Raw genomic sequence first — 27,824 nt, forward strand, 5'->3', positions numbered from 1 at the left:
TAATAGGGGATTTGTGCCTATTATTTTTTAAAGATTTAGTTTTTTATTTTATAAAGATAGAATGTGTGTGTGCACATAGTGGGAGGGGTAGAAGGAGAGGGACAGAGGGAATCCCAAGCAGACTCCCCCACTGAGCATGGAGCCCGACATCCAGCTTGATCTCATGACTTATGAGATCATGACCTGAGCCAAAATCATGAGTTGGAGGTTTAAATGACTGAGCCACCCAGGCGCCCCTCTCTTTATATAATTTTTAAATCTCACAACTCAATAACAAAAAGACAAATAACTCCCATTTTTTAAAAGGCAAGAATCAGCACCAAAGAAGAGATGACCAATAAGCACAGAAAAAAAAAAATCAACATCATTAACCATCAGGAAAATAAATGCATATCAAAACCAGACAAATTCCCCTTCTCTCTTAGTTCTTTCAGGCAACTGTAATGAAAATACCATAGCCCAGGTGGCTTATAAACAACAGACATTTATTTATCACAGTTCTAGAGTCTGGGAAGCCCAAGATCCAAGGTGCTGGTAGATTAAGTGTCTGATGAGGACCCATTTCCAATTCATAGATGGCCATCTTCTTGCTGTATTCTTACATGGCAGAAGGGCAGGGGGGCAAGGGAACTCTCTAGGGTCTTTTATAAGGGCATTAGTCCCATGCATGAGGATTCCACTCTCATGACTTCATCGCCTCCCAAAGGCCTTTCTTCCTAATACCATCACACTAGGATTACATTTAAACATATGAATTTTAGAAGGACACAAACATTCAGTCCATGGCACCTTCATACCCACTAGGATGGCTGTAATAAAAAGATAAATATTAACTAGTGTTGACAGAGAGAAAATGGAAACTTTTCAGGTGTGGGGGTGATGTAAAATGGTGTAGCCACAGTTGGAAACAGTTTGGTGGTGGATGCATGGTGGTGATTAAGCATCTCACTGCAGTTCAGGGCATGATCTCAGGGTCCTGGGATCAAGCCCTGAGTCAAGCTCTACACTCTCTCTTTCTCCCTCTCCTTCTGCCCCTCCCCCTGCTCGTGCTTTCTCTCTCTCAAATAAATAAATCTTAAAAAAAAAAAGGAAAGGAAATAAAACAGTTTGGTGGTTCCTCTAAAGGTCAAACATAGAGTTACCATAAAATCCAGTAATTCTACTCTGAGGTATGAAGTAAACTCCGTATCCAAGAGAAGTAAGCTTATGTCCACACAGAAACTTTTACACAAATATTCAAAGCAACATTGATAATTCATAATAGTGAAAATAATCCAAATGTCCATCAGTTGATGAATGAGTAATTAAAATGTGATCTGGAGTTCCTGGGTGGCTCAGTCTGTTAAGCGTCCGACTCTTGATTTCACCTCAGGTCATGATCTCAGGGTCCTGAGATCAAGCCCCATGTTGGGCTCTGCGCTGAGCATGGAACCTGCCTGGGATTCTCTCTCTCTCCCTCTGCCCCTCTCCCCCACCTCACAACCTCTCTCTCTCTTTCTAAAAATAAAATATCTAAAAATAAATAAATAAAAATAAAATATCTGTCCACACAATGGAATATTACTCAACAATAAAAAAGAACAAAGTACTGAATGTTACAATATGATGGACTTTTGAAACATCATAACAGCAGACCCAGGACCAGAACACAAGCAATCTGTTTCTGGATTCTAGATACTTCTACCCTCTTTTGCTTGGTTTTCACATGTTACCCCAATGTTCAGGAGTGTTCTGACTCCTCCTTATTTAAGAGCATTTTGGTCAATCTCCCTTCACCATAACATCTAACTTTCTGTGTTGTATCGATAGGATCAGCAAAGTGCAAAGGAAGGCGATTAGTGCCATCCATAGCCTTCTGAGCTCTCACGACCTGGACCCACGCTGTGTCAAACCAGAAGTGAAGGTCAAAATCGCTGCCCTCTACCTGCCTTTGGTTGGTATCATTTTGGATGCTTTGCCACAACTCTATGACTTTACAGGTAACGATGCCTCTGTGTCCTTTGGATCGGTGGGGGCCCCTGCCAGATGCTCTACTGGCATGAAGTTTCTGTTATTAGCTCTAATGCTGATATGTTTGTGTGAGCGGTTTTCCACAGCAGTGGTCTCCAGACCTTTTTCACATAGATTCCAATGAGTTTTTGGGTTTGGGAAGGTTTGGGGTTTTTTTTGTTTTGTTTTTTTTCTTTTTTTTTAGGTTTGGGGTTTTTTTTTTTTTTTTTGGAGGGGTCCCAATAAGGTTTTCATTTGTTTTTTAAAGGACTATAGTCATATAGTATGTTTTTCATTTAGAAATTATTCATTATTCATTCACTCATCTGCTGATGTATGATGAACTTTGTAGACCGTATATCACAAAAGATGAAATATTAACAGAATTACTCCCTGGGGAGATCACCATTCTAAGGCATTGAAATAAAGGTGTTTCCTTCTCTTTTCTCTTATGAATGGCTTAGGAAAGAAGCAGACTCAAATGATCCTAAACAATTTTTTCAATGTAAAAAAAGTATCATGGTGTGGGGACACCTGGGTGGCTCAGCGGTTGAGCTTCTGCCTTCGACACAGGACGTGGTCCAGGGTCTGGGGATTGTGTCCCACATCAGGCTCCCCCTGAGGAGCCTGCTTCTCCCTCTGCCTATGTTTCTCTCTCTGTGTGTCTCTCATGAATAATAAATAAATTTTAAAAATATATATCATGATGATGTGGCACCTGGGTGGCTCAATTGGTTAAGCATCCAACTCTTGATCTTGGCTCAGATCATGATCTCAGGGTCGTGAGATGGAGCCCTGAGTCGGGCTCTGTGCTGAGCATGGGGCCTACCTGGGATTCTCTCTCTCCCTCTCCTTCTGCCCCTCCCAACTTGAACTCACTCTCTCTCAAAAAAAAACCCAAACAAACAAACAAACAAACAAAAAACAACCAAAAACATACGGCGTCTTCAAACTTAGGAAATTCTACCAGGGCAGAGGAATTTTGCTTTTGGCCCTAAGAGGCTGATTTTGGGGTTGGAAGTCAGTATCTCTCATTTTTCAGCAAGAGGAAAGGATAAGTTGTCTTAATGGAGTTTGTGTACCTCCTGAGTTTATTCACATATTACAATGTGGATTAGAGCCTTGGACAGATCTTGATGCCTGTGGGGTGGAAGTATTTGCAAAATTTTACTAAATATTCTCTCCCCAACAACACAACCTAGCCACCGCCAAGATCGCTAACAACTAAAACAAATCTAGTGATGATGAGTTGGAAAGTCCGATCCCCCACCAATCCCTATAGGGGGAATGTAGATGAACAGAAAATGGGTAAGGGATGTACAGAAGCAAGCATGGCCCGGGGGGTGAGCATTCTCTGGTAGTGCCTGACTGGAGCCCAGATTGAGAACAGAGCTGTCTTCAAGATTTTTTTTTAAAGATTTTATTTATTTATTCATGAGAGACACACAGAGAGAGGCAGAGACACAGACAGAGGGAGAAGCAGGCTCCCTGCAGGGAGCCTGATGTGGGACTCGATCCCAGGACCCCGGGATCACGACCCGAGCTGAAGGCAGATGCTCAACCACTTAGTCACCCAGGTGCCCCAAGAATGTAATCCAGAGCACAGCAGACGACCTGCAGACCATTTCCAGAATTTTGCTGAAAGTTTCTAGAAAGTTTCATTTAAATACCTATGACTCATTTGTTCCCAAAACGGGGAACCACTTTAGCACACATTCTCCTAAATTTCCTTGTTGATGAGGATTTTCCACATCAGTCACTTTGGATTAGAGCTTCTCTTCTCAGTACTTGGCCTCCGAGCCTTTTAAATCTCAGTGGTTTCTCAATGTATGACATTGACCTTTATAGTCATGATGTACCTGACAAGTGGAAAAACAGTGAAAGTATTCTATTATTTGAGGTGATATAGCGCATCTATTACATATGGAATCCTTTGATACACTAAGAAGAATATAGTTTCTAATTTTTTATTTTTTTTAAGATTTTATGTATTCATGAGAGACATAGAAAAAGAGGCAGACATAGCCAGAGGAAAAAGCAGGCTCCCTGCAGGGAGCCCGATGCGGGACTTGATCCCAGGACCCTGGGATCACGACCTGAGCCAAAGGCAGATGCCCAACCACTGACCCACTGCAGTGCCACAGAGTATTTTTTTTTAAAAGATACAGCTGAATTCAAATTCCAGCCCATTTATTGCTACATGTGACGTTTGAAAAATTCTTCAGCCTTTCAATGCCTTCCCTCCCCTTTCCTCAACTGTAAAAATGTGGTAACAATGACTACATCTTAGGGTTGAGATAAGGATGAAATGAGAGATCTTCTACAAAGGCATTTTATGTGGCAACTGTTTATATTCCTCTGTCTTTTATAATCATGACCCTGTGCATATTTAGGAGAAGTAAGAATGCATCCTCAAATTAATCCTAATAATGTTATCAGATCTTACATAATTGCCACATGCTATTCACTTTACCATTGTTTAAAAACTCTGTTGTCTTTAAATGCAAATAGTGAGCTATTATTTTTAAAAACAGTTCTAAAATTATTTGAGTTCTGCTTTCAGAATTTTAGCAGAAGGAAATACCGTTTGCAATCTGATTTTTCTGAAAAACTGAAGATCTAAATACAATGTTGACAAGCATGACAAGATATGAGTTGTTTTTTTTTTTTTTTTAAAGATTTTATTTATTTATTCATGAGAGACACAGAGAGGCAGAGACATAGGCAGAGGGAGAAGCAGGGTCCCTGCGGGGAGCCTGATGCGGGACTTGATCCCAGGACTCCAGGATCATGACCTGAGCCAAAGGCAGACACTCAACCACTGAGCCACCCAGACATCCCGAGATACGAGTTTTTAATGAATCCATCAGTAGCAAGTGATACACTTTGCTAAGAAAGTGCTTAAGCAAAAACTTTGTGTGTGATTAGTAGTATTCTAAAAAACCAACCTTTTAAGTTACAGGTCCTTTTTTTGTTTGCACACATCTAGACCTACATATAAACATAGGTATGTCTATGTTATATAGAGAAAATAAAGTAACATTCATTTCAGACATTTAAAATTCAATACATTATTGACAAATTCATGACATTAGCTTGTTATTTTATAAAGAACCAATTAGTTCTGTAATTATGGGTTCCTTTCTATATGGCCATTATTTAAAATATATGAATAGAGTAAAAAATATTATATTACACACTTTATAAAAGTTAGTGAAATTAATATTAATATTAAATATTTAAAAAGTTATTTAATATTATATTTCAGGAAAGTGTTATGAAAGCTTTGAAAATTTTATTTTTACAATTTGAAAAACCAATTTCTAGCTGAATCTTTTGCTGTGCATTTTGTCTCATTTTTTAAGCCTGCCTGCTTTTTCCTAGAGATGATGGTAGGAGTTTAGCAATAATGCTAGACATCAGGTTTTAGTTTTTGTTTTTAAGATTTATTTACTTATTTGAAAGAGAGAGAGAGAGAGTCAGGAGGAGGGACTGAGGGAGAAAAAGAGAATTTCAAGCCCGCTCCCTGCTGAGCACAGAACCTGATGCAGGGCTTGATTTCAAGCCCCTGAGATCATGATCTGAGCTGAAATCAAGAGTCAGACGCTTAGCTGACTGAGCCACCCAGGCACCCCACTAAACATCAGGCTTTAAATTACTGTGCTGACTTTAGTGACTAACGAGTATCAAGTCCCTTCATAGGTATTGGGTTGGAGATATAGGGAAATGCTGTTTTTGGCTTCATATCAGCAAAGATTTTTTTTTAAAGACTTTTAAAGAGCAGCTTTAGGGGGCGCCTGGGTGGATCAGCAGTTGAGCATCTGCCTTTGGCTCAGGTCATGATCCTGGGGTCTTGGGATCAAGTTCCGCATCAGGCTCCCCACAGGGAGCCTTCTTCTCCCTCTACCTATGCCTCTGCCTCTCTCTCTCTCTCTCTCTCTCTATGTCTCTCATGAATAAATAAAATCTAAAAAATAAAAATAAAAAAATAAAGAGCAGCTTTATGTTCACAACAAAATCGAACAGAATGTATAGAGATTTCCCAGATGCTCCTTGCCCCCACATATACACAGCACCCCATGTTGTCAGCACTAGAGGCGCACACTGGTTACAGTTGATGAACCTATAGGAACACATCATTATCACCCAAAGTCCAAGGTTTATATTAGGGTTCACTCCTGGGATGGTAAATTCTATGGGTTTGGACAAATATATAATGATATGGATCCATCATTATGGTATCCAGAGTCGTGTCTCTACCCTAAAATTCCTCTGTGCTTTGCCTGGCCATCCCTCTCTCCCTCAACCCTCCACAACCACCGAACTTTTTACTGTATTTTGTAGTTTTGCTTTTTCCAGAATGTCACGGAGTTGGAATCATATACTATGTAGCTTTTTCAGATTGATTTCTTTTACTTAGCCTACATTTAAGGTTCCTCCATGTCTTTTCCATGGCTTGACAGCTCATTTCTTTTTAGTGCTGAATCATATCCATTGTCTGGATGTACTACAGTTTATCCATTCATCTACTGAAGGATAATCTTGCTTGCTTCCACATTTTGGCCATTAGAAATGAGCAGTTTTTTATGTGGGCATAAATTTTCAATTCCTTACATACCAAGAAGCACTATTGCTGGATTGTATGGTGAGGCCAATGATGCTTTCATTACAGTTGCAGATGCTCGTAGTGGAAAAAATCGTGCCAATGGCTCAGATGAAGAACAAGAAGGGACCAGTGCAATTAACCAGAATGTGGCGCTGGCCATAGCTGGAAATAATTTTAATTTGAAGACAAGTGGAGCAATGCTTTCTTCCTTGGTATGTTGGTGCACCCTTCTCTGGTTTATATTTTGTCTTGTCGCATCTTCTGATGGGCTTGTTCTTCGATCTACCTACCAGAACCCAGAGTTGTATAAAGGCAGGCTGTGCAATTCCTGCCTCTTTGCTCCATCCTGAAAGGCATCAGCATGATGCTAGCAGTTGAGAAGGGAGATGGCCCAGATGAGGTAGCACAGGGACAGACAGTTCTGGCTGCAAAGGTAGATCAAATCCAGGCAGTCTCAATGGTGCCTGAGTTCAAGAACACCAGAAAGAGGTGAACTTGGGATATCTGAGGTCAGCACTCAGAAGATCAAACCAAGCCTCCCTCAGGTGGGAGGCTCGAGCTGTGTTGATTCTGTGTGTGTCATTCACACTATGTTTGCCTCCAAAGAGATGATTGAAGGGCCCAGTTGCTTGGGGTGAGTACTTCTTAGGCAAAAGGCTTCAGCTTTTCCAAGTCCCCAGGAAGCCTAAGCAGAGTTATACAGTCCTGTCATTTTGCCCAGACTGAGCTTAAAAGAGTGAATCTTCCAGGAATACAGTGTCTGATGCTCTTGAGGTGAGAACTCTGTTCCCAGATGAGCTCTGACTCTTCCTTTGGCAGACAGTGACAGCACCGCATCGCCCAGCATTATTTAACTTTGCATTTCAGTGTAGGGGGTATAACTACTGAGAACTCCACTCAATTCTCTCCTGGAATCTAGACCCAAGTACCATCTCTGCTGGGTGGCTTTCCTCTTTTCCCCCCAGCACCTAGCAAGCCCCCACCCTCAGGACCCCCCTGGACCCCGGAAGGGCTGGCAGACAGGGCTGTAAGAAAGAGAAAAGATATTTGAGCAGTGACATCATTAATCATCCTGCAGTTTGAGAAATATTGTATTTTATGACCTCCTCCACCATTGAAACATGTAAAGTTAGCTGCCCAAGGCACTGTATGCCTTTGACATTGTTATTTGGCCCAAAGGGCACATGCTCAGATGCCCAAAGTTCACCATTGGGGGGATCCTCCCTGGGAAGTTATTGCTAAGGTTTTCCTATCTTCTTGTCACCATACTCAGAAAAACTGAACTAATTTCATAAGCCCTATCATTTCCATCCCAACCCAACATTTCCCTCGCATACTCACAAGTAGGCGATTTCACATTCCATTGGGTATTAGCTACGCTGCATGAACCAAGGGTGCAGCCACATATTGTTCTTTGTCCTGATTTGATGAGTAAAAGAAAGTACGGTCAGCCCTCAAAAACAAACACTTGGGACAGAGGTATTAGAACAAATAGCCTGAGCCCCCACACCTGACCCCCAGGAAAGCATAAATTGTGATTGAAGCCCCAGCATGGAGGACCCCGCTAAATTAGGGATTGGATTAATTTACTGAACACTTCATGGCCCTTGTACTAGACTTCGGACTGTGACAAAAAAGCTAACTCTTGAGCAGGTAAGATATTTCTGGAGCCTAGCTAGTCCTGTTCTTTGCTCTGAGTTCAACCCTCTGGTGTCCAGCTGGAAGGAGAAATACTTGGAATCTTAGCAGCTTAGAAGCCCCATTGCAGCCATTGAAACTGGGGGCCTGGCCTGGTCAAGGCAGGACAGGCCACCAGACCACACTGCTCCAGAGCCAGAGTGCCCACAGTACATGGCCGAGAGCCTGGCCCAGACACTGCCCAACACAAACCCCTTGGCTGAGGACCTCAGCTCGGGGAACACAGGTACCTGTGCCAGGAAAGGCCTAGTTCCTGGAAACAGTTCCCCAGCTAGGGAAGAAGTGTAATGCCTGTATTCTAAGAGCTTAGCATCCCCTAAGCTTTTGGGGTTCCCATGGCTCTACTCCTTCCCTGGCGTCCATCTCGCCATCTGCCTCTTTGCAGCCCTACAAGCAGTACAACCTGCTGAATGCCGACATGACCCGCAACCTCATGATCTGCTTCCTCTGGATCATGAAAAACGCTGACCAGAGCCTCATCAGGAAGTGGATCGCCGACCTGCCATCCATGCAACTCAACAGGATCTTAGATCTCCTTTTCATCTGTGTCTCATGCTTCGAGTACAAAGTGAGTGCGAGGTGGCTCAGCCTTACACCAGCCCTTAGCTCTCCAGTTCAGGTTGATCTTGCTGCTGCTCCCATTTGCTTGGGAATGGAGGCATTATTCGTTTTTCTTACTTCTGTATTGAAATCCGTAACCTATTTGCATTCTAGAGCATTCTAGAAATGGTCATTTCTCAGGGGAAAGATCTCTACCTTCTGCAGAGAGAGCCCCATTCTCATTCACAGTATTTCAGCCGTAGGATCCCCAAACAGCATCTTCGTGTGGCACATGTCCACACTGGTGGCTGTTCCCCACTGAGTATTGTGTTTTGAGGATTCTCCCCATGGACAGAGATCTCACCACACTAAACATCCTTCTGCCTCTGTCCTGTCCAGGGAAAGCAGAGTTCTGACAAAGTCAGTACCCAAGTCCTGCAGAAGTCAAGGGATGTCAAGGCCAGGCTGGAAGAGGCTTTGCTCCGCGGGGAAGGTGCCAGGGGGGAGATGATGCGGCGCTGCCGGGCTCCAGGTGTGATGGCTTTGTCCTTCTGTGCTCTCTGTCAGCAAGTTTTACACCCCTTGTGAAGCAACATGTCCTCACAGCACGAGTACACATACCATCGCTTTCTTAAGATGTTAGGAGAATAGAGACAAGCAGGTTCTAGGATTCTGTGCATGAAGCATGGAACGTTCCCTGTGTGCTTGCAAGGGAAAGCTACTGTCTTGAGATCACAGGAACCCTGGAAATGTCCCCCAGTGCATCTTCCATTGAAAACTTGTCAAATGTACAGGTCTCACCCTGTGAGGGATGTGAGTCACAGGGTAAATGGAATGTGGGTTCCTCAAGGTTGAAGCCTCTCCACAGGGTATTGGCCTTGTCTTTGTGGAGCACACACGAGACGCTGGATAATTCTGGTTCCAAAAGTCATCTCCCCAAATCATTCAGGGCATTTTTAGAATACAACTGATTTCTCGCCGGTGGCGTCAGAGTGTTTCGGGCCTCCTGGGACCCTGCCAGGAATGATCTCAAAAAGGCTGAACTCACTGCTGTAGAACAGAGTGAAGTGCTCAGACACGCTCAGTCTAGTCACTGTGCTTAAAGTCAGAGTGACTGCTCGTCCTATGCGATGGGACACATGGCTGGGAACTTGAAAGGAGCTCAGCATTTTCAGTGGGGGGTGGGGGTGGGCACCCTCAGTTAACACCCACACACTCCTCTTCAGTAATTCACTGAGAACCCCAGTTTCATCAGAACTCTCTACTCATGACACATGGGCTCCGCAAGGCTCCAGAAAGGCAATGGTCCTAAAGCTGTGGGCTGTCAGTCAAAGAGCAGGTGGCCGGGGCTGGGTGCTGGGCTGAGTCACATCTCCCACTGCCCTCCGATATGGGCCCTAATTAGCCGGAGACACGGCGCTGAGTCCACTCCACTGAGCTTGTTACGGAACTTCTGGTTATCTTAGAGGGCTTCATGCTAATCAAATTCCTCTCATGCATTTCTTAACTCCTAGGGAATGACCGATTTCCAGGCCTCAGTGAAAATTTGAGATGGAGGAAGGAGCAGACACATTGGCGGCAAGCTAATGAGAAGCAAGATAAGTGAGTCACTCAGCAACTTTGTGCCACTTTTACCGAAAGTTCAAAACTCTTTTTTTCCCAGGCTACTTGTGTTACTGAAACAACTACATCCTTCTAAGGGTAAGAAAACGAAACATCATTATCTGTGTAAATTCGCTTCATCCAGGGACTCAGGATAATCAGAGGTATAAGGAGTTATGATTTACAGCTCTTGAAACTTTATCACATTGATAAGCATTTAAAGAAAACCAATATTTAGCAATCTCAGATTGCTTGACCAAAGCTGCTGGTGGGGACAGGACAGGGCACCCAAGACCATATAGTTCAAGTTCATATTTCCCTTCTAGACACATGTACAAAGTGTGTAGTCAGAGATATTTATGTCAGTTATTACTCATTTTAAAAAGAACGGAAATGTTCTAAGTGCTCAAGAATAGGAAACTATGTAAGGAAATGTTAGGTTGGTATTAAAATTTCATGACGTGGGGCATGCTTAGGAAATGATGTTAAATGAGCAAAAGCAGGATAGACACTTGATTTTGGAGTAGAATCTTAAGTCTCTAACTACATAAGGGAAATACTTTTTAAGACTAGTAGGAAATTTACCAAATTATTATCAGTGGTTTTCCTTGGATGGTTCTCTTTAGATGTTGAAGTAGTCGATGTTTTCTTCTTTATACTTTGCTGTGTTTCCTACAATGGGTATGTGTATTATTCTCTATATACACACACATATACACACATATATACATATAAGCACGTATCTATACATACCCATAACGAATGCTATTATCAGCAAAAAAATATTAAAAAATGAAAGAAAAAATCCTGCTGCTTGGTTTGCAAGATATGAGATATATTTGTGTAAGAATTTGAATATATAAGGACATGAGACTAAACATGTTGAACAGACCGCTCCTGTCTGCTGTTCCTCTTCACAGCAGATAGCTCCATGAATCTCAGGGTCCACTGAGCAAAACAGTATATGGTCACAGACACTGCCCCACACCTGACAAGGATGGAGTTAGCATATCTCCATGGGGTAGGAAACACCCATCCCAAGGGTAGAGCAGACTTGGAAACTGTTTCATGAGTAAATACAGTTACTGTCTCTGCTGTCACCACAAGAATGCATCATTCTAGTCAACTTATGGGACCTTTGAGAGTCAAATTTATTTTAAAACGTTAAGGAGACAAATATATTTTTATTATAGATGTTACTGAGAAAGCCCAGTTATTACTCTTACTAGTCATATCCATTCTATTTTATTCTTGCTCTGAGTTCCCTGAACTAGTGTTTAAGATATTTGGCACTAAGAATCCGTAAATTCTAGTTCAGGCAACAAGCCCTCTATTTTCCCCAAAAACAGAATGAAAGAAATGTGCATGTAATTATGTGCTACAGAACAGCTTAGGGGTTAGAGGCCATTTACTCTCTGAGTTGGGGAGAAGAGCCTAACCAGATGTGTTTGGCCTGGGCTGTGTAAATTGATGTTTTGGAAACTGAGAAACCTTCCCCTTTTGCTTGCAGAAATAACACCACACTGAGCCTTTCTGTGCGGGGCTTCCCTGTACTCCCCATTCAGCTCCCAGCCCTGAGCTACATCGTGGGCTGCTCATTGTAGGGCTAGAAATCCACCTTTGCAGATTGTCAAGGGTGATGTGGGGTTTTCTGTTTTATTTTTCAAAAGAAACCATGGTAAAATTATAACTCCTCCATTTAGCTATTTGGAAAACTTTTGTAATTAAATAGTGGCATCCTCCACCTTTTTCTCTCAGATCATTTTTCAATGATTTTGGCTCTGTTTCTTTGTAGAGCAATAATTTTCAATCAGGCTATCCATTAGAATCACCAGGGGAGCTTTTAAAGCTCCCAGTGCTCATTAATGTACCCCAGGCCAATTAATTCAGAACTTCTAGCACTAGGACCCAGAAATCAGTATTTGGTAAAACTCCCTAGGCTATGCCGTTGTGCAGTTAGTCCAGTTTTAGAACCAGTGTGTTATGGGACTGGCTGGTGGGCTTTCCAAAAACTAAGATTAGTGGCAGTCATAGTTGCATGAAAATACAAATGTACTTAATACCACTGAACCACCTTGGTGGCTCAGTTGGTTAAGCACCTGATGCCTTTGGCTCAGGTCAGGATCCTGGAGTGCTCAGATTGAGCCCTGAGTCAGGCTTCCTGCTCAGCGGGGGGAGTCTGCTTCTCCCTCTCTCTCTGCCCCTCCCCCGTTCCTGTTCTCTCTCTCTCTCTCAAATAAATAAATAAAATCTTTATTAAAAATAGTTAATATGGGAAATTTTATATGTATGTTACCACAACTGGAAAACTTTGAAAACAAAAATGAAAACCAGATAGAGATCTGCATTGTCCAATACAGTAGCCACATTGGTACTATAAGTAAAACATATCGGCCAGATTTTGACGATTTAGCACCAGTGAAGGAATCTATAAGATCTCATGAGTAATCTTTATAATGATTATACATTGACAGCTTTTTTTTCTATATTGGGTTAAATAAAAGTCTTTCATTTAATATCACCTGTTTCTTTTTGCTTGCTTAAGTGTGGCTACTACAAAATAGAAAATGGTATTTGTGTTCCTTATTATGTTTTTGTTGCACAGCACTGCTCAAAATCTCAATCTACCAATACTTTTTTTAAAAATAGCTTTTATATTTCACTTTTCTTTTTTTTATATATTTCACTTCTCTTACACAAATATTACCACTTGCAGAATGAGAAGCAGTGTAGAGCACCTTGGCACCAGAGAGCCTGTTCTACGCTTGAAAACATTTAAAACACAAGGAAATACTCATTCTGAGCCCTCGGTAGTGTATAAGCGGTAGCAGGGTTCCCACTGTTGGGTGAAGGGGAATTAAGAACAGCTTAAGTGGTGATCTGGGCTTATATATAAGCAGTGGCAGGGCTCCCACTGTTGGGTGAAGGGGAATTAAGGACAGGCCTCTGGGGCATCTTGGGAAATGAATTCTTCACACTTCTTGTCTATGGCCCTACCATCCTGAACGGCCCCAATCTTGTCTGAATTCTTCACACTTCCCTTTTCTGGCCACTAAATAAATAAATAAATACATACATACATACATACATACATACATACATACATACATTTATTTATTTATTTATTTAGATTTATTTATTTACTCAGAGAGAGAGAGAGAAAGGCAGAGACACAGGCAGAGGGAGATGCAGGCTCCATGCAGGAAGCCCGATGTGGGACTCGATTCCGGGTCTCCAGGATCACACCCCAGGCTGCAGGAGACGCCAAACCGCTACGCCACCGGGGCTGCCCCTGGCCACTAAATTTAGATGATACAAAATATCCCTTTCCAGTTTCACTTAGGTTTTATGAGAAACCGTGAACTAGTGCCTGAAACGTTCTGGTTACTCAAAATGGAAACCTCATTGAGAAGTAGCACTAGGCAATATCCCATTCCCTCCCATTCCCTAGTGGGTGATAACCTCAATATCCAGCAGCAAGACATTAGATGACCTGCCCTGCAAGAATGTGACTTTGCTGTCCACTGGAAGAAAAAAAAAAAAAAACAAAAGGTCCACACTTGACTGGGCAGCCTCTGGGTGGTCTTTGGGAAGTCAAGAGATTGACTCTACCCTGCCCCAGTTAAGAGGCACCACCCTTTCCTAATCCAGCAGTAGTGTTGTTTGCCAAATTCAGATCCCACCCGCCCTCCCCTTGGCCTGTGGCAGAGGCTTCCCTTGACTCAGATCTAGAGATGGTTCTCACACATGAAATACAGGAATGGCCCAAGGCTTCACACAGCAATCGGATTGGCTAGCCTCATTGCAAGCAGCAACCAATAATTGCTTTTCTGCCCATTTTGTTATTTCTGTAACTGTCATCATTATTCATCATAGTGGGGCTGCAGATGACCTGGAGACTTGACCTGGAAAATCTTTTTAACCAGACTCTAATCTTGGAAAGATTGCCCTGCAATCTTTTGTTACCTGTGGCCAGCTCTTTGTTCTTACCTCAGGATTGGCTATTCAGAATGTTTCTTTACACCTTGATGCACAGATTGCCATCGTTGGAATATGGCCAGGTTTGATATGCTCTTTAATTTAACTTCTTTTTTTTTTTTTCTTAGAACAAAGGCAGAGTTAGATCAAGAAGCCTTGATCAGTGGCAACCTGGCTACAGAAGCAAATTTAATCATTCTGGATATGCAAGAGAACATTATCCAGGTGAGGACAACATATACCTGATCTGTTCAACATGAATATGTTTACTAGAGGAGTTTAATAAGGAATTCTTTATAGATAATCATGAAAGTGGTAAATGTGATTCCTAAATGCCCTTTTTTTTTTTTTTTTTTTTTACTATTTACAATAGTGTTCACCTTACAAATTCCAGAGATACTGAACATTCTTCTGACTTCTTTGACTTACTCCTCACTTAGGTTCTTGACAAGCTGACCCTCATAGTTAAATCTGCCACGTGTGTATCAATTTTATAACATAGATGGTGGGCTTATGGTTGATTATCTAGAATAGGGATGGTAGCTAGGATTTTTGTTTTGTTTTTCGCTTTTTGACAAGTCAACTCCAGTTGAATTATGGTGATGTCTAGTATGGGAGCTAAGATTTTGACTGGACCAGGTTTTTTAAAAAAAAAAAGTGCTAAGTCTGAATAATGAGGTCTACTTTGGACATAGATTGGTGAAGGAAAGTCACTTGTACCATGAATTTGCCATCCCCGCTGCAGAAAAGTATGGAACCACTGTGAGCTTTGCAGTAATACCACTTACCATGCTAATTTTATCTCCTAAATGAATGTTTCCAAAATTCCCAGGAAGTCTAGGTGATCATGGATTTTTGGCTAACCTGAGCAATGTATCCCTCCATGTTAACAGCAAGAAATCACTGATTCGGGTAGATCCAGTGTTGCTCGGAGCTAGGAAAAGAGATATTGTTGAAACACAGGGAAACCTTAGTTATCCTACTTTTGAGCAGTCTAACATCAAAGTCATTATTATAGAAAAATAAAGACAAGAAGTATGTGGTATCTTTGAGATCTTAAATTCTTGGCATTATACTGATTGTATCTCTATCCTTCACTGCTTTGGCTGCCATATACCTAATAGTCCTCAAAATGTTCCCCCCCCCCCCAAAGAAATGGCACTTGTTTGTCATTATCTTTGGTGGTATTAGTCTTGCTGTTTTATTTAGAAACATTGCTGCTACCAAGCAGCCCCTTTTGTACTGGGAGATCCATAGTTGTGTTTTGAAGCCCACAAAGAAAGCCATGTCTTCTATACAAAGAAAGAACATTCCAAGAGCTGTTAATTGGGATGGAGGGAGGTGTGCATTATAACTGAATTTAGCAGCCCAGAATTGGGCATAAATCCCAAAGCATCTGGGATCTTTTGGAAATAGGTCTTTAGCTGTCATGGTAATAGATAATGCGTGTGGTGGCTTCCCAAACCCTTAAGATCTTAGGCTAAAGAGATGGAACCTAAGCACCACTGCGCTAATTGTCAAGAGTGCCTACTTATGTCTTCACCCCTCAGCCCCCTGGCACTGCACAGGGATTCAGTGATACTCTTCTTCCATTCCCCCCAGGCAAGCTCGGCTCTGGACTGTAAAGACAGCCTGCTGGGAGGTGTTCTAAAGGTCCTGGTAAATTCTCTGAGCTGTGATCAGAGCACCACCTACCTGACTCACTGCTTTGCAACCCTCCGGGCTCTCATTGCCAAGGTAAATATAGGATGCTTGTCTTCATACTCCTGATTAAGAGCTGACAGTCTCATCTGGCTTCACACTTCTCCCTTCGGGTAGGCCAAAAACCCACATAGCATGGGATTAGGGGACATCAGGGTGAAGGTTCTAAGTCTCCCTAGGAATAAAGCAGATGCCCTGATTTTTTGAGAAGTTATCGTTGAAAGGAACAATGATGACTCTCACACTTGGAAGGTGGCCACAACTATAGAGATTTGACATTGCCACTCACTGGGACATGAGAGCAGAAACAACTGAGCACCCTTACCTTTCACTCTTTTAAATAGCGCATCTAGGTGAGATTCATGTCCTAAACATGACACCCCTTAGTATGTCTTGCCAAGTGTCATGTCATAAAATGACAGAAGATTTAGAAGTAAATTTCTCATAGCCTGAAGAATATAGACTTTCCTTACAAAAAATGGTCTAATGTGGTTTATTTTCTCCCCCTTGATTGGAAAAATCTCAGTTGGCACTTTTTTAATGGAATCTTTTACATTTTTTTAAGGTTTATTTATTTATTTAAGCAACCACTACACCCAGCATGGGGCTCAAATTCACAACCTCGAGATCAAGAGTTGCTTGCTTCTCCTATGGAGCCAACCAGGAGCCCCAGGATTTTTTTTACATTTGGAAAGTAGAATTCTTCTACTCTCCCCTATCAGGATGATTTTCTCTTTGTTAGTTGCCAGAAATTTCCAGGGGACTCAGTAAACTCAGGATAATCCTTTCAGGGATATGACTTTGTCTGTAAATGCAGCCTGGCTAACAATGCAGTGAATTCTGCAGGCCGAATCTTTGTTGTGTGGTTCATAATTATATCTGAAGTCGACTCCGTTGCTTCAATTCATCTTCTGACTCAAGGAGCTCATTATCTTTATGGAGCAATGCATGAACTCTTCTGGGCTTTCTGCTTCTCCCAGCAGACATGGCCTATTTCAATAGGCATCGAGTCCAGAGAAAATCTGAAAGTGCCAAGTGATGCCTAATGGCCTCTGTGTCTCTCCTAGTTCGGGGATCTGCTGTTTGAGGAGGAGGTGGAACAGTGTGCAGACCTGTGCCAACGAGTCTTACACCACTGCAGCAGCAGCATGGATGTCACCCGGAGCCAAGCCTGTGCCACCCTCTATCTCCTTATGCGGTTCAGCTTTGGAGCTACCAGTGTAAGAGCTCAGATGGCTGGGTGACCTAGAATCAGGAGAGAAAGTCAGTGCAAAACATTGGTGGAAGAAAGTTTGTAGGATTGCAATTTCCTTCTGTCCCATGTGAAGGAGACAGTTGACTAGATAGGTAGATAGCAGCTTTTGAATTTGCAACCAGAAGTGAATATAAAGACTGATGAATACAGTGGTTTCCATCTGTGTGTTTCAATAACAAGGGAATGCATATATGTAGATTAAAAGTTGTCATCTGTAGGGAAAAATACAGCAGGCAGGTTAAGAGTTCAGAAGCTTTTGTCTTGTTTCCAAATTCTGGTTGACTGTGGACGAGAATTTGAATGATTAGTATCATCTGCACTGGAGTTTTAATCGAAGCTTTGCAGCCCTTGGAATTCAACTTTATTGCAGAAGAACAAACCTTTGCTTTAGTTTATCTAGATTTTTAGTTTACTTAGATTTGTCTAGATTTTAGTTTATCTAGAGTATTTATATCTATGGTCACATTAACAAGCATGCTCAAGTGCTCTTAAAAGATAAATTGGCCCATGGAAAAAAGGCAGGGTCCTCATAATATGTTAGGCATAACTATTTAAAATACTTAGGACATTTTCTCGGGGGCCCCTTGGATAAATCTTTCTCCCTAGAGCTAGAAGGGAAGGAGAAATAGAAAGTTACTGCCTGCCCAGAGTCCAGAATCAGAAAGCGTGGCCAGGGTGATGCTGTTCCTTTTTACAGTTTAAGTCAAGTCCCAAGAAGAGGAATCTTGGCACAAAAGGATACATCTTTGAGACCCAGCTTTGTAGGAACCTTCCAGCCTTGCAACATGGAGGCCATCCAGTCCTCAATGAAAATTTAAAGGGAGCTGACAGATTTATGTCAGAGCAATATCCATTTAAGCCATTTAAACAATGATGTGAGTCTTGTGCAAAGTATACCTCGCATTTCATTGAGAAAAAAAAGGAAATGATTGAGACAGAGTCAAAGAAACATTGGGGAGTTCCTGGTGTCTGGCTCCACTGCCTTCCATTATCCTCTAGCCAAGTGCCTCTTACTTGCTCCATCTTTTCTTCTTTATGACATAGAACTTTGCAAGAGTAAAGATGCAAGTAACCATGTCTCTGGCATCACTGGTGGGCAAGGCACCAGACTTTAACGAGGAGTACCTGAGAAGATCCTTGAGGACGATCTTGGCCTACGCAGAAGAGGACACTGCCATGCAGGCCACTCCTTTCCCTACCCAGGTAAACCAAAGAGTGTGCTTTATCTCACATACCAGTTTGAGGTCAGCCAGTTATATATAAACTGGTATATATATACGTGTGTGTATGTTGTATAATTACATAACACATAGAATTATTTAACAGTTATATCTTATGCATAAAATATTTAAATGTTAAAATATTTAAATGTTATGTATGCATGAGTATTTAATATATAGCACATTATATATAATATATATTATAAATATTATATATATTATATATTTCATATATATAATGGATAGATATGAAATGTGAGCTAAAGTCCTAAGCTGCCATCTATTTGGTATAAAATACCCTAATGTTCCAGAGTACAGGTGAGAGCTCTTTGCAAACAGCTAAAAGCAGTTCAAATTAATTAACTTTTTAAAAAAATTTATTGATTTATTTGAGAGAGAGAGAGAGAGAGAGCACAGAGGGAGAAGTAGACTCCCTACTGAGCAGAGAGCCTAACACAGGGCTCAATCCCAGGACCCTGGGATCATGACCTGAGCCGAAGGCAGACACTTAACTGATGGAGCCACCCAGGTGCCCTTCAAGTTAAACAAAAGGAAGAAAGATACTATAAGGATTCAGGGCTAATTCATGGATCCCAACAGCCAGCTCACATCCAGGCCTCCAAAACACACGGACTTGCAAAGATGTAGGCCACACAGGATCTATCTAGACTCCCCTCCGACTGCGAGCTCTGTTCCCATAGAGCATCCCATCCATAGCTATCCCTCACCCTTCCAGTGCAGCCCTAGCTTGTTACCATGGATGACAAAGCCAGGAATGCTTAGAGGTGTACCCTTTCTTGCAGGTGGAGGAACTTCTCTGCAATCTGAATAGCATCTTATATGACACAGTGAAAATGAGAGAATTTCAAGAAGATCCTGAGATGCTTATGGATCTCATGTACAGGTAAACTTTTTAGATTTTATTTATTTATTCATGAGAGACATACAGAGAGAGGCAGAGGGAGAAGCAGGCTCCCCACAGGGAGCCTGATGCGGGACTCGATCCCAGGAACCTGGGATCATGACCTGAACCAAAGGCAGACATTCAGCCACTGAGCCACCAGGTCCAGCACACCCTCTGTATGGAGTGAAAACAACCAGACTGATAAATGTTTGCTTCCTCTCTCATTTTCTAGACATGTAGGGAGACACTCTTAGGGCGGGGAGGAGGACGGGAATTCTTGGGGGAAGAAAGTGGCCATACATGATAGAAAAACAGTGTCATGAACCAACTGTCCTTGAACCTTTCTCAATCTGTCCTCAGAATTGCCAAGAGCTACCAGACTTCTCCTGATCTGCGGCTGACCTGGCTCCAGAACATGGCAGAGAAACACACCAAGAAGAAATGCTACACAGAGGCTGCCATGTGCCTGGTGCACGCAGCTGCCTTAGTGGCCGAATATCTGAGCATGCTGGAGGACCACAGCTACTTGCCTGTGGGCAGCGTCAGCTTTCAGGTGAGGCACAAGCTCAGCTTTTCCTCTAGAGGAGTGGTTCTCAACCGGGGGCAGTCTGGCCTCCCAACCCAGAAGGCGTTTGACAGTGGAGACATTTCTGGTTGTTACAACTGGGGGTCGGGGGGATTGACATCTGACACGTAGAAGCCAAGGATGCTGCTGAATATTCTACAATGCATATCAGCTCCCACCACAAAGAATTATCTGGCCTCAAATGTCAGTAGTGCCAAGGTTGAAAGAAATCTGCCTTAGCTTATTATATCTGCCTCTTCTAATTGCTTTACCATATTCATTTTTTTAAACTATTTACAATAAATGTAGAGTTGATGGGCACTCTAGACATTCCCAAACACTTGGATCCATGATTGCATTTGACCCATCCCCACCAACCAGTGAAATAGGCAGACAGGCAAGGTATTATCACTCCTCCTTTACAGATAACAAAACTGAGAGAGTAGCCTTTCTAAGGTCACTTAAACTCTTTCTCAGACTTGTAGTTGGCGCAGTACACCGACAACTGCATAAGTATTTTCCAAACACTAGAGAAATCATCTCCCGCAGGACCCATTCCTTTGATCGCATGCCTCAATTCTGTAGCATCCCACACTTCAGTCCCAAATCAAGGAAGAACCACATTGACTTGAGAAAGAGAAAAGGGAGCTGAACCACTGCTTTCTTAGGATGAGCTGAATATGACCCACAGTTAGCAAAAGGAAATAAATGGTCTCCTGGGTCTGAACATTAACTCAGGCTAGGATGCTTAGTGGCCACTTGGACAGCTTTTTGCTGAATAGTGTAATACAGTCTTTAGAGAAAATAAAAGTTTTATGAGTCCATTTTTAAGAGAGATATAATCTGCAGAAATGACTATCCTTGAAACCATGGACAATACAGAGCCGTTTGCAAGCCAGACTCACAGTCACTTACAAGTGTTTATCCTTGTTTGAATCTACATGACTGATTTTATAAAAAGCTTCTTTTCTGTATTCTTCAACACCATTTTGTGATGGCTGTGTGAGCTAGAGGGAGAGGACAATCTAAGTAGCTTCCCCAAGCTTTAGGAAGAAGTCACTGGAACCATTGCTGGGGGGCTGGGAGTTTCTGAGTTCCTAGAACTCTGTTCACCTGGGTACCTGTTTGCTTCTCCTCATTAACCCCTTCTTTCTTATGGCTTTCAGTAACAATAAGTGTTATTCTAACATTTCGTCCTCAGCAAATATCTTCTATTCTCAATTCAGAAATGTGTGTTATAGAGGCCAAAAATGAAATTCTTATCCAAAAAGCATAAAAAAAAAACCACATCTGATTTTCATTTGCCTAAAAGCGAAGACAGTTACAAAAGTCATTTTAGATGTACCTGCTTCTTTCATCACATTTATTTTGTCTGTTTGATATTGTCAAGGATAAATATTTTAAGTGCTACTCTTTTAATTTCCAGAAAATCTTTAGGTTTTTTTTTACTTAATGTTGAATCAGATCATCCTCTTTCCATGCTTCATTAACTGAACTATTTATCATTCTTTTATGCCTTTTTCACAGCTACTATTTTCTATTTGATATTTATCACTTAAGTATTAATGGCATTTTGTTATTGACTTTCATGTTTGGTAAGCTAGAGAATTCCAATTTCGCCTAGAATTCAGTCGATTTGCCTATGATAAGCCATGCCAAGGCATGATGGAATAGTTATTCTGGAACCAACAGAAAAACCCTACATTGTCCCTACAGGGGGGCAGTTAGCTCTATTTTTCTTCTATTTATTGAGCACTTACTGTGTCCTTGTGAACTTTACATTCTAGCCAGGGAGAATGACATCAACTAACAATTCCTTATTCAATTATAATTATGAATGCTGTAAGAAAGAGGTACAAGGTACCATGAGTGTTTATAATCTGACCTAGCCTGGGGGTCATGGGAAGCTCAGAAGGACCAGAAAGGGGAAGGGAAAGGCAGAAGGAATTGTGAACTATAAGGTCTTCATGATGCACAGAACATAGTGAGGTAGGTATTGTTCTCAGCTATAGAAGAGAAGCCAAATTATGTTGTTGCTTTTGAACCAGTTCTTTTCTCTCCAATGAGATGTACCAAATCTTTTTGGAATTGTATGCTTTTAAGTGACAGAACACCAAACCTACACAGACCTAACATGGAAATGGAATTTATGAGCTTGCATGAGCACAGAGCAGCACCTACCAAACTGGAAGGAGGGGCCCAAACCACATCATCAGACCTCAGGATTATCACCACTTCCTGTCTCTGCTTTCCCTTTCATGGGCTTCACATGCTCACTGAGAAGTATTTAGGTCTATGCCTTTCCAGGCTCAAGACTAGGAGGAGAGAGAGATGGCTCATCACTAGCAGTTGCAGAGAAAAATCTCAATGCATCTTATTGGTTCTGACGGCCATATGCTCATCCCTGAGCCAATCATAATGGCCAGAGAAATGGACTGCTCTGGTTGGCTGGGCCAGAGTGGAGGTCCACACCTGGAGTTTCCCAGGAGGCTTTCTTCTGCAGAAGGACAAAGGACTTCTGGACTGCGTTAGCCACAGATGTCCAGAGTTGATTTCTTAAATGCTTTGTGCTCTAGTTTTCAACCTTCTTCTGCTCCAATAAAATTGAATTTTTGGAGAAGAATTATAAACTGGAGATAAATAAATCTGTGCAAGGAAAATAAACCTTGAGCCCACTAAATTCCAAGGCACTGAGATCGTTGACATTCTATGCCCCAGACTCCAGTGTTTATTCCACGAATGTAGATATGGATACAATCTCAGATACTGCTGTTACTTTTACCTCCCTGATTCTGAAGCCAAGAAAGTTTGCCAGAATCCTTCTCCCCTGGTTACAGCTAATAAGGCACCATTACTTCAGATACTTCAGCTCTGTCCCTCGACCTTAGAAAATTGCATACAATCCTAATAGTACTCATTTCTGGAGTTATTAGATTCTTTCAACTGAATCATTTGGACCTTCTGTTACTTCCAATTTGGAAACATCATAATAGCAAGACTAGGTTTGAAAAAAAAAAAAAAAGCTGGCCACAAGAGATTCCGAGAGCCTCCTATATTGCTACATTATAGTCTTGAATGTGAAGATGGAGGACTGTGACAGCTGTCTTCCCTGATTGCTAGAGTTGATTCACTCAGTCTTCCTAGTCAGGCCAGGAGGCAGTGATTTTACCTCACAAGCCAACTCTGGTCAATTGGTAGTGGCCATCTGGAGTGCTAAGCTGAAAGAATGTTTAGACTACATTGATCCTTGAACAACACGGGGGTCTCCCCACATAATCAAAAATCCACAGGTAACTTTGACTTTGCCCAAAACTTAACTACTAATGGCCTAGCATTGAGCAGACACCCTACTGGTAACATAAACAGTCGATAAACATGTATTTTGTATGTTATGTGTGTAATATATTGTATTTTTACAGTAATACCTAACTTCTCCTTAATACTTCTGGTATTTCTAAACTCTACAGTTCGTAAATTTTTTCAAATTGTTACAAATCTTAAAAAATCTTTCCAATGTATTTTTTTAAATGCATAGAAATGGACCTGTGCACTTCAAACCCATGATGCTCAAAGGTCAACTGTATATCTCAACTTCAAGGGAAATGGTGCTACACTTGGTTAGTTATACCTGTTATGAGTATAGGAGTAGGAAGGACTGACGTGTGTGCTACCTGTTTGCAATCTCTAAGCTGGGAAGATGTCCCATTACTTTTATTTTCTATATGAATTTCTTCCACAGCTGTGTGCCAAGTTGAAAAAAAAAAGATTCTTAACATGTCTAGAGTATGAGAGTCACTGCAAGGGCCAGAGCTGGGGTGATTGAAAAGGTGCCTAAGGGGCAAAATTTTAAGAAGCACTCACTTTTAGGGTCATGCAAGTTCAGTCATCCTTAGAAGGAGCCTGAGACTGAATGCCTCCCTACATGTTTCATCCTTGGTTTCTCACTTGGTTAACCCTAGCCCGGGCCCTGGTTACTGTACTCTCTGCTGCAGACTTTAAACTCTATGGTTTGTGTAAAGGAAAAGCTTATAAAAAGAACAAAATAGGAGACAACATTAAAAACAGTTGCATTGGGATCCCTGGGTGGTTCAGTGGTTTGGCTCCTGCCTTCGGTCCAGGGTGTCATCCTGGAGACCCAGGATCAAGTCGGGCTCCCTGCATGGAGTCTGCTTCTCCCTCCCTGTGTCTCTGCCTCTCTCTCTCTCTCTCTCTCTCTCTCTCTCTATGTCTCTCATGAATAAATAAATAAAATCTTTATTTTTTTTAAAGATTTTTATTTATTTATTTATTCATAGAGCCAGAGAGAGAGAGAGGCAGAGACACAGGCAGAGGGAGAAGCAGGCATCATACAGAGAGCCTGACGTGGGACTCATCCAGGGTCTCCAGGATCACGCTCTGGGCTGCAGGCGGCGCTAAACCGCTGCGCCACCGGGGCTGCCCAATAAATAAAATATTTAAAAACAAACAAAAACAGTTGCATTGCCATCAACATGGCCACCACAAGGACATTCTCATAGGTTCTTATCATATAAGATGGCTGTTCACCTGAACATCAGAGCAGTAGTAGCACATTTCAAAGGTTCACTGGGTGTTGAAACAAGGGGTCTAGTTATGTCTTAATTGGTCTTTGCCTTTTAAAAACCATGATCACTGCTGGACATCCCATAGGGTCGTTTCATGACAGTAATCCAGGTGTTGTTACACCGAGGAAGTGTCTTTTATGTGTGCCCTAAAGGTCAAAAGGAAAAGAAAATTGTAAGTTTTGAAGACCAGTTGCTCAATGTGTCCTTTCAAAATGAACAGAAGCCAGAGCTGCTTTCTAGGTGGAATTACAGATATTGTATCATCACAGGCCCTGTCCTCACAGGGTCTTTGAATGTGGCTGCCTCAGGTCCACATCTTGGGTTCTTATGGTACATTTTGTCAGTCTGGTTCCCCTGTTCTCTGGGCTTACACTGAGGTCTCTTTCAGAATATTTCTTCCAACGTGTTGGAGGAGTCTGCAGTCTCTGATGACACTTTGTCACCTGATGAGGACGGCGTGTGTTCAGGCCGGTACTTCACCGAGAGCGGCCTCGTGGGCCTCCTGGAGCACGCAGCTGAACTCTTCAGCACGGTCAGTGCTCACGGGGATTCTGGGGCCTCCACATGGGCTGAAATCCCAGCATCATGGATGCCAGTCTTACCCCGAGGCAGGCGCACCCTGTGCTGGGGTGTGCAGAGCAGGGGGTGGCCCCCAATGACTTTGATGTATACACATTAGATCACTTCTGAAGGGAGCTGAGAAAGCCTTTCATCACTGCAATATTCTGGTTTTCACGGCTGGGCAGCAGTTACACTGTATTATTTCCATTTAAAAAGGTAGAAAAAGGCTTGCCCAGGGTTACATCACAAATGATGAGGCATGTTCTCACTCTCTCATTTTCTGTCTCTTGGAGAAAAATAGCAGGGCGGAGCCACTGGGAGGAGAGGGAAGGAGTAGATTCACCTTTCTGACAACTGGGTAATACTCAGGATTATCACAAACAGCTCAGAGAACTATGGGAGCCCAAATCCCTGAGACTCCCCTCATTCACCTAGCCTGGGTCTATGCACTCCTTTTTTTTTTTTTTTTAAGACTTTATTCATTCATTAGAGACACAGAGAGAGAGGCAGAGACATAGGCAGAGGGAGAAGCAAGCTCCCTGTGGGGAGCCTGACATGGGCCTCCATCCCAGCACCCCGGGATCACAACCTGAGCCAAAGGCAGACACTCAACCACTGAGCCACCCAGGCATCCCTGGGTCTACACCCTCCTAATAAGAGAAAAAAACATAAGTAGATGAAGTCAGTGAGATTCAGGACAGTGGAGAAAGCGTCTTGCCTATTTTCATGTTAATAATCCCTCTCCTCCCCGCCCCCCAGTAAATATCTAATACTTCACTATATTTAGCTGATCCAATTTTATATTCATCCTTATATTTTTTCTCTTTTCTACTTTTCATTTCGAGGTTTCCTACCCTACAACCTCTGTGTCTTAACTATCTTTTTTGTTTTAGCTATCTTTTCTTTTTTCTGCTTTCCATTTTGGGATTCTGAGAAAGTGCAATATACTTCTATTTTTCCTAAAATTCCAGAAAATGGATTGGTTAGAATCCTACCAATTCACTAAGGTGCAAAATTTTAAGACATGTGTCCTCCTTTCAGACATGTGTCAAACATCTGGCTTACAGGGTGACTGCTGATGACATTGAAATATGCCAAAGCTGTCTTCCTGAATGGTTCCTAGTCCCTGCTGCCAGTCTCCTGTCTGTTTTTATTCCTTGGGAAACACTTTTGCCCACTTAACGTCATCATATAGTACCATTCAGCGTGCGTCTAGTTTAGTTTGAGTGGTCCAGCCATCCCAGAGAAGCTCAGACATCTCTCCTTCTCTGTAAAATATTGTGGTGCCAATTATTAATCCATTCTCCAGCACATAATGAACTCTGGATGCTCTTCTTAACTTTCCACTGGACTAAATTCTTGTTGATTTTCTTCTCTTTCCAAGGGAGGATTGTACGAGACAGTTAACGAGGTCTACAAGCTGGTCGTTCCCATCCTGGAAGCACACAGAGACTTCCGGAAGCTGACATCCACACATGACAAGCTACAGAAGGCTTTTGACAGCATCATTAGCAAGGTAGCTGGGGATCCTGGCCAGCAGGTCCTGTTACCTGGCAGCAGGTGGCCCTGTCCCAGAGATAGTTAGTCCTGCTTCCTCTCTAGCAAGTGATTTGCCTTGAGCACATCATTGCTGTAGCTCTCCCTTACCAAATGGAGAGGAGCTAGAAATAGGCAGAGGACCAGAGTTCAGACAATTCTGAAAGAACGGATCTTGAATGATGGTAAAACCAGGAAATGTGAGAATTTTTAAAATTCACTTCAAAGAAGTCCTAGAAATCTTTCATGGCATTTCTTTATTATTATTTCCAAAGTTTCTTCCATAACCATTAAATTTTTTTAAAGGCAAGATTTTAGTTTATATTAGTCATAGGAACAAAATGCTTTGTAACAATAAGAGAAGCCTGCCCTTTCTAAGCCGATAGATCCTCAACGAATGACCTAACTAAAGAGAAATTGTCTTATTTTGCTCACCAGGGTCATAAGAGAATGTTTGGGACTTACTTCCGAGTTGGTTTCTATGGATCCAAATTTGGGGATTTAGATGAACAGGAATTTGTTTACAAAGAGCCTGCTATCACCAAGCTTCCTGAGATCTCTCACAGACTAGAGGTAAGAAAAGTGCTTGACACTTTATACTTCACAAAAGCAAGGTAGAGTGGATCATTGCCTACCCCCAAAAAAGTGATGGATTCTTCATTGATCTGTATAAAAAATTTCCCACCTTGCATTTATAATATGAAGGCATTAGGATAAGATCATAAGGTAAAGCAGGATTTGGAGAGTTTTTCCCTAAGATTCTGTGTTTGCTCATCAAAGTTTGTGAATTTATATGATGAGTATTTATTTTCAAGTCTTCCCAAAAGTCGGTCAATGTCATGTGCTTTCCTATCACTCTCAAAATGTTAATAATAGTTTTTCAGCTTTAGGATTATTACCTTGACTTTTAATGTAGCCAAATTACGGAGTTATCCTGAGAAAGTGTTAGGGCCATCCTTTTGGTATCACCAGACGACACATCCCACTTCTGACACAGAGATGCCCACAATAGCCACACCATGAGCCGTAGCACAGTGAGCTCTTCCTTATGAGCTGATCCAAGGAGCCCCCATCTGTGGATTATCA

The 27,824-nt window shown here is 42.0% G+C and overlaps 1 protein-coding gene across 1 annotated transcript in view; it reads left to right on the forward strand.

The window, feature by feature from the left end:
- DOCK8 (dedicator of cytokinesis 8) overlaps positions 1-27,824 on the forward strand; it is a 234,866-nt gene that overhangs the window by 186,004 nt on the left and 21,038 nt on the right. Inside the window, 14 exon segments of the mRNA XM_038527147.1 lie at positions 1,810-1,979; positions 6,662-6,807; positions 8,679-8,861; positions 9,233-9,365; positions 10,348-10,435; positions 14,542-14,638; positions 16,016-16,150; positions 17,182-17,334; positions 18,414-18,572; positions 19,393-19,493; positions 19,854-20,046; positions 25,030-25,173; positions 26,587-26,718; positions 27,177-27,311. Coding sequence (XP_038383075.1) covers positions 1,810-1,979; positions 6,662-6,807; positions 8,679-8,861; positions 9,233-9,365; positions 10,348-10,435; positions 14,542-14,638; positions 16,016-16,150; positions 17,182-17,334; positions 18,414-18,572; positions 19,393-19,493; positions 19,854-20,046; positions 25,030-25,173; positions 26,587-26,718; positions 27,177-27,311 — 1,969 coding nt within the window.

The sequence above is a fragment of the Canis lupus genome, chromosome 1, assembly GCF_011100685.1.
Source record: "Canis lupus familiaris isolate Mischka breed German Shepherd chromosome 1, alternate assembly UU_Cfam_GSD_1.0, whole genome shotgun sequence".
NCBI lineage: Eukaryota > Metazoa > Chordata > Mammalia > Carnivora > Canidae > Canis > Canis lupus.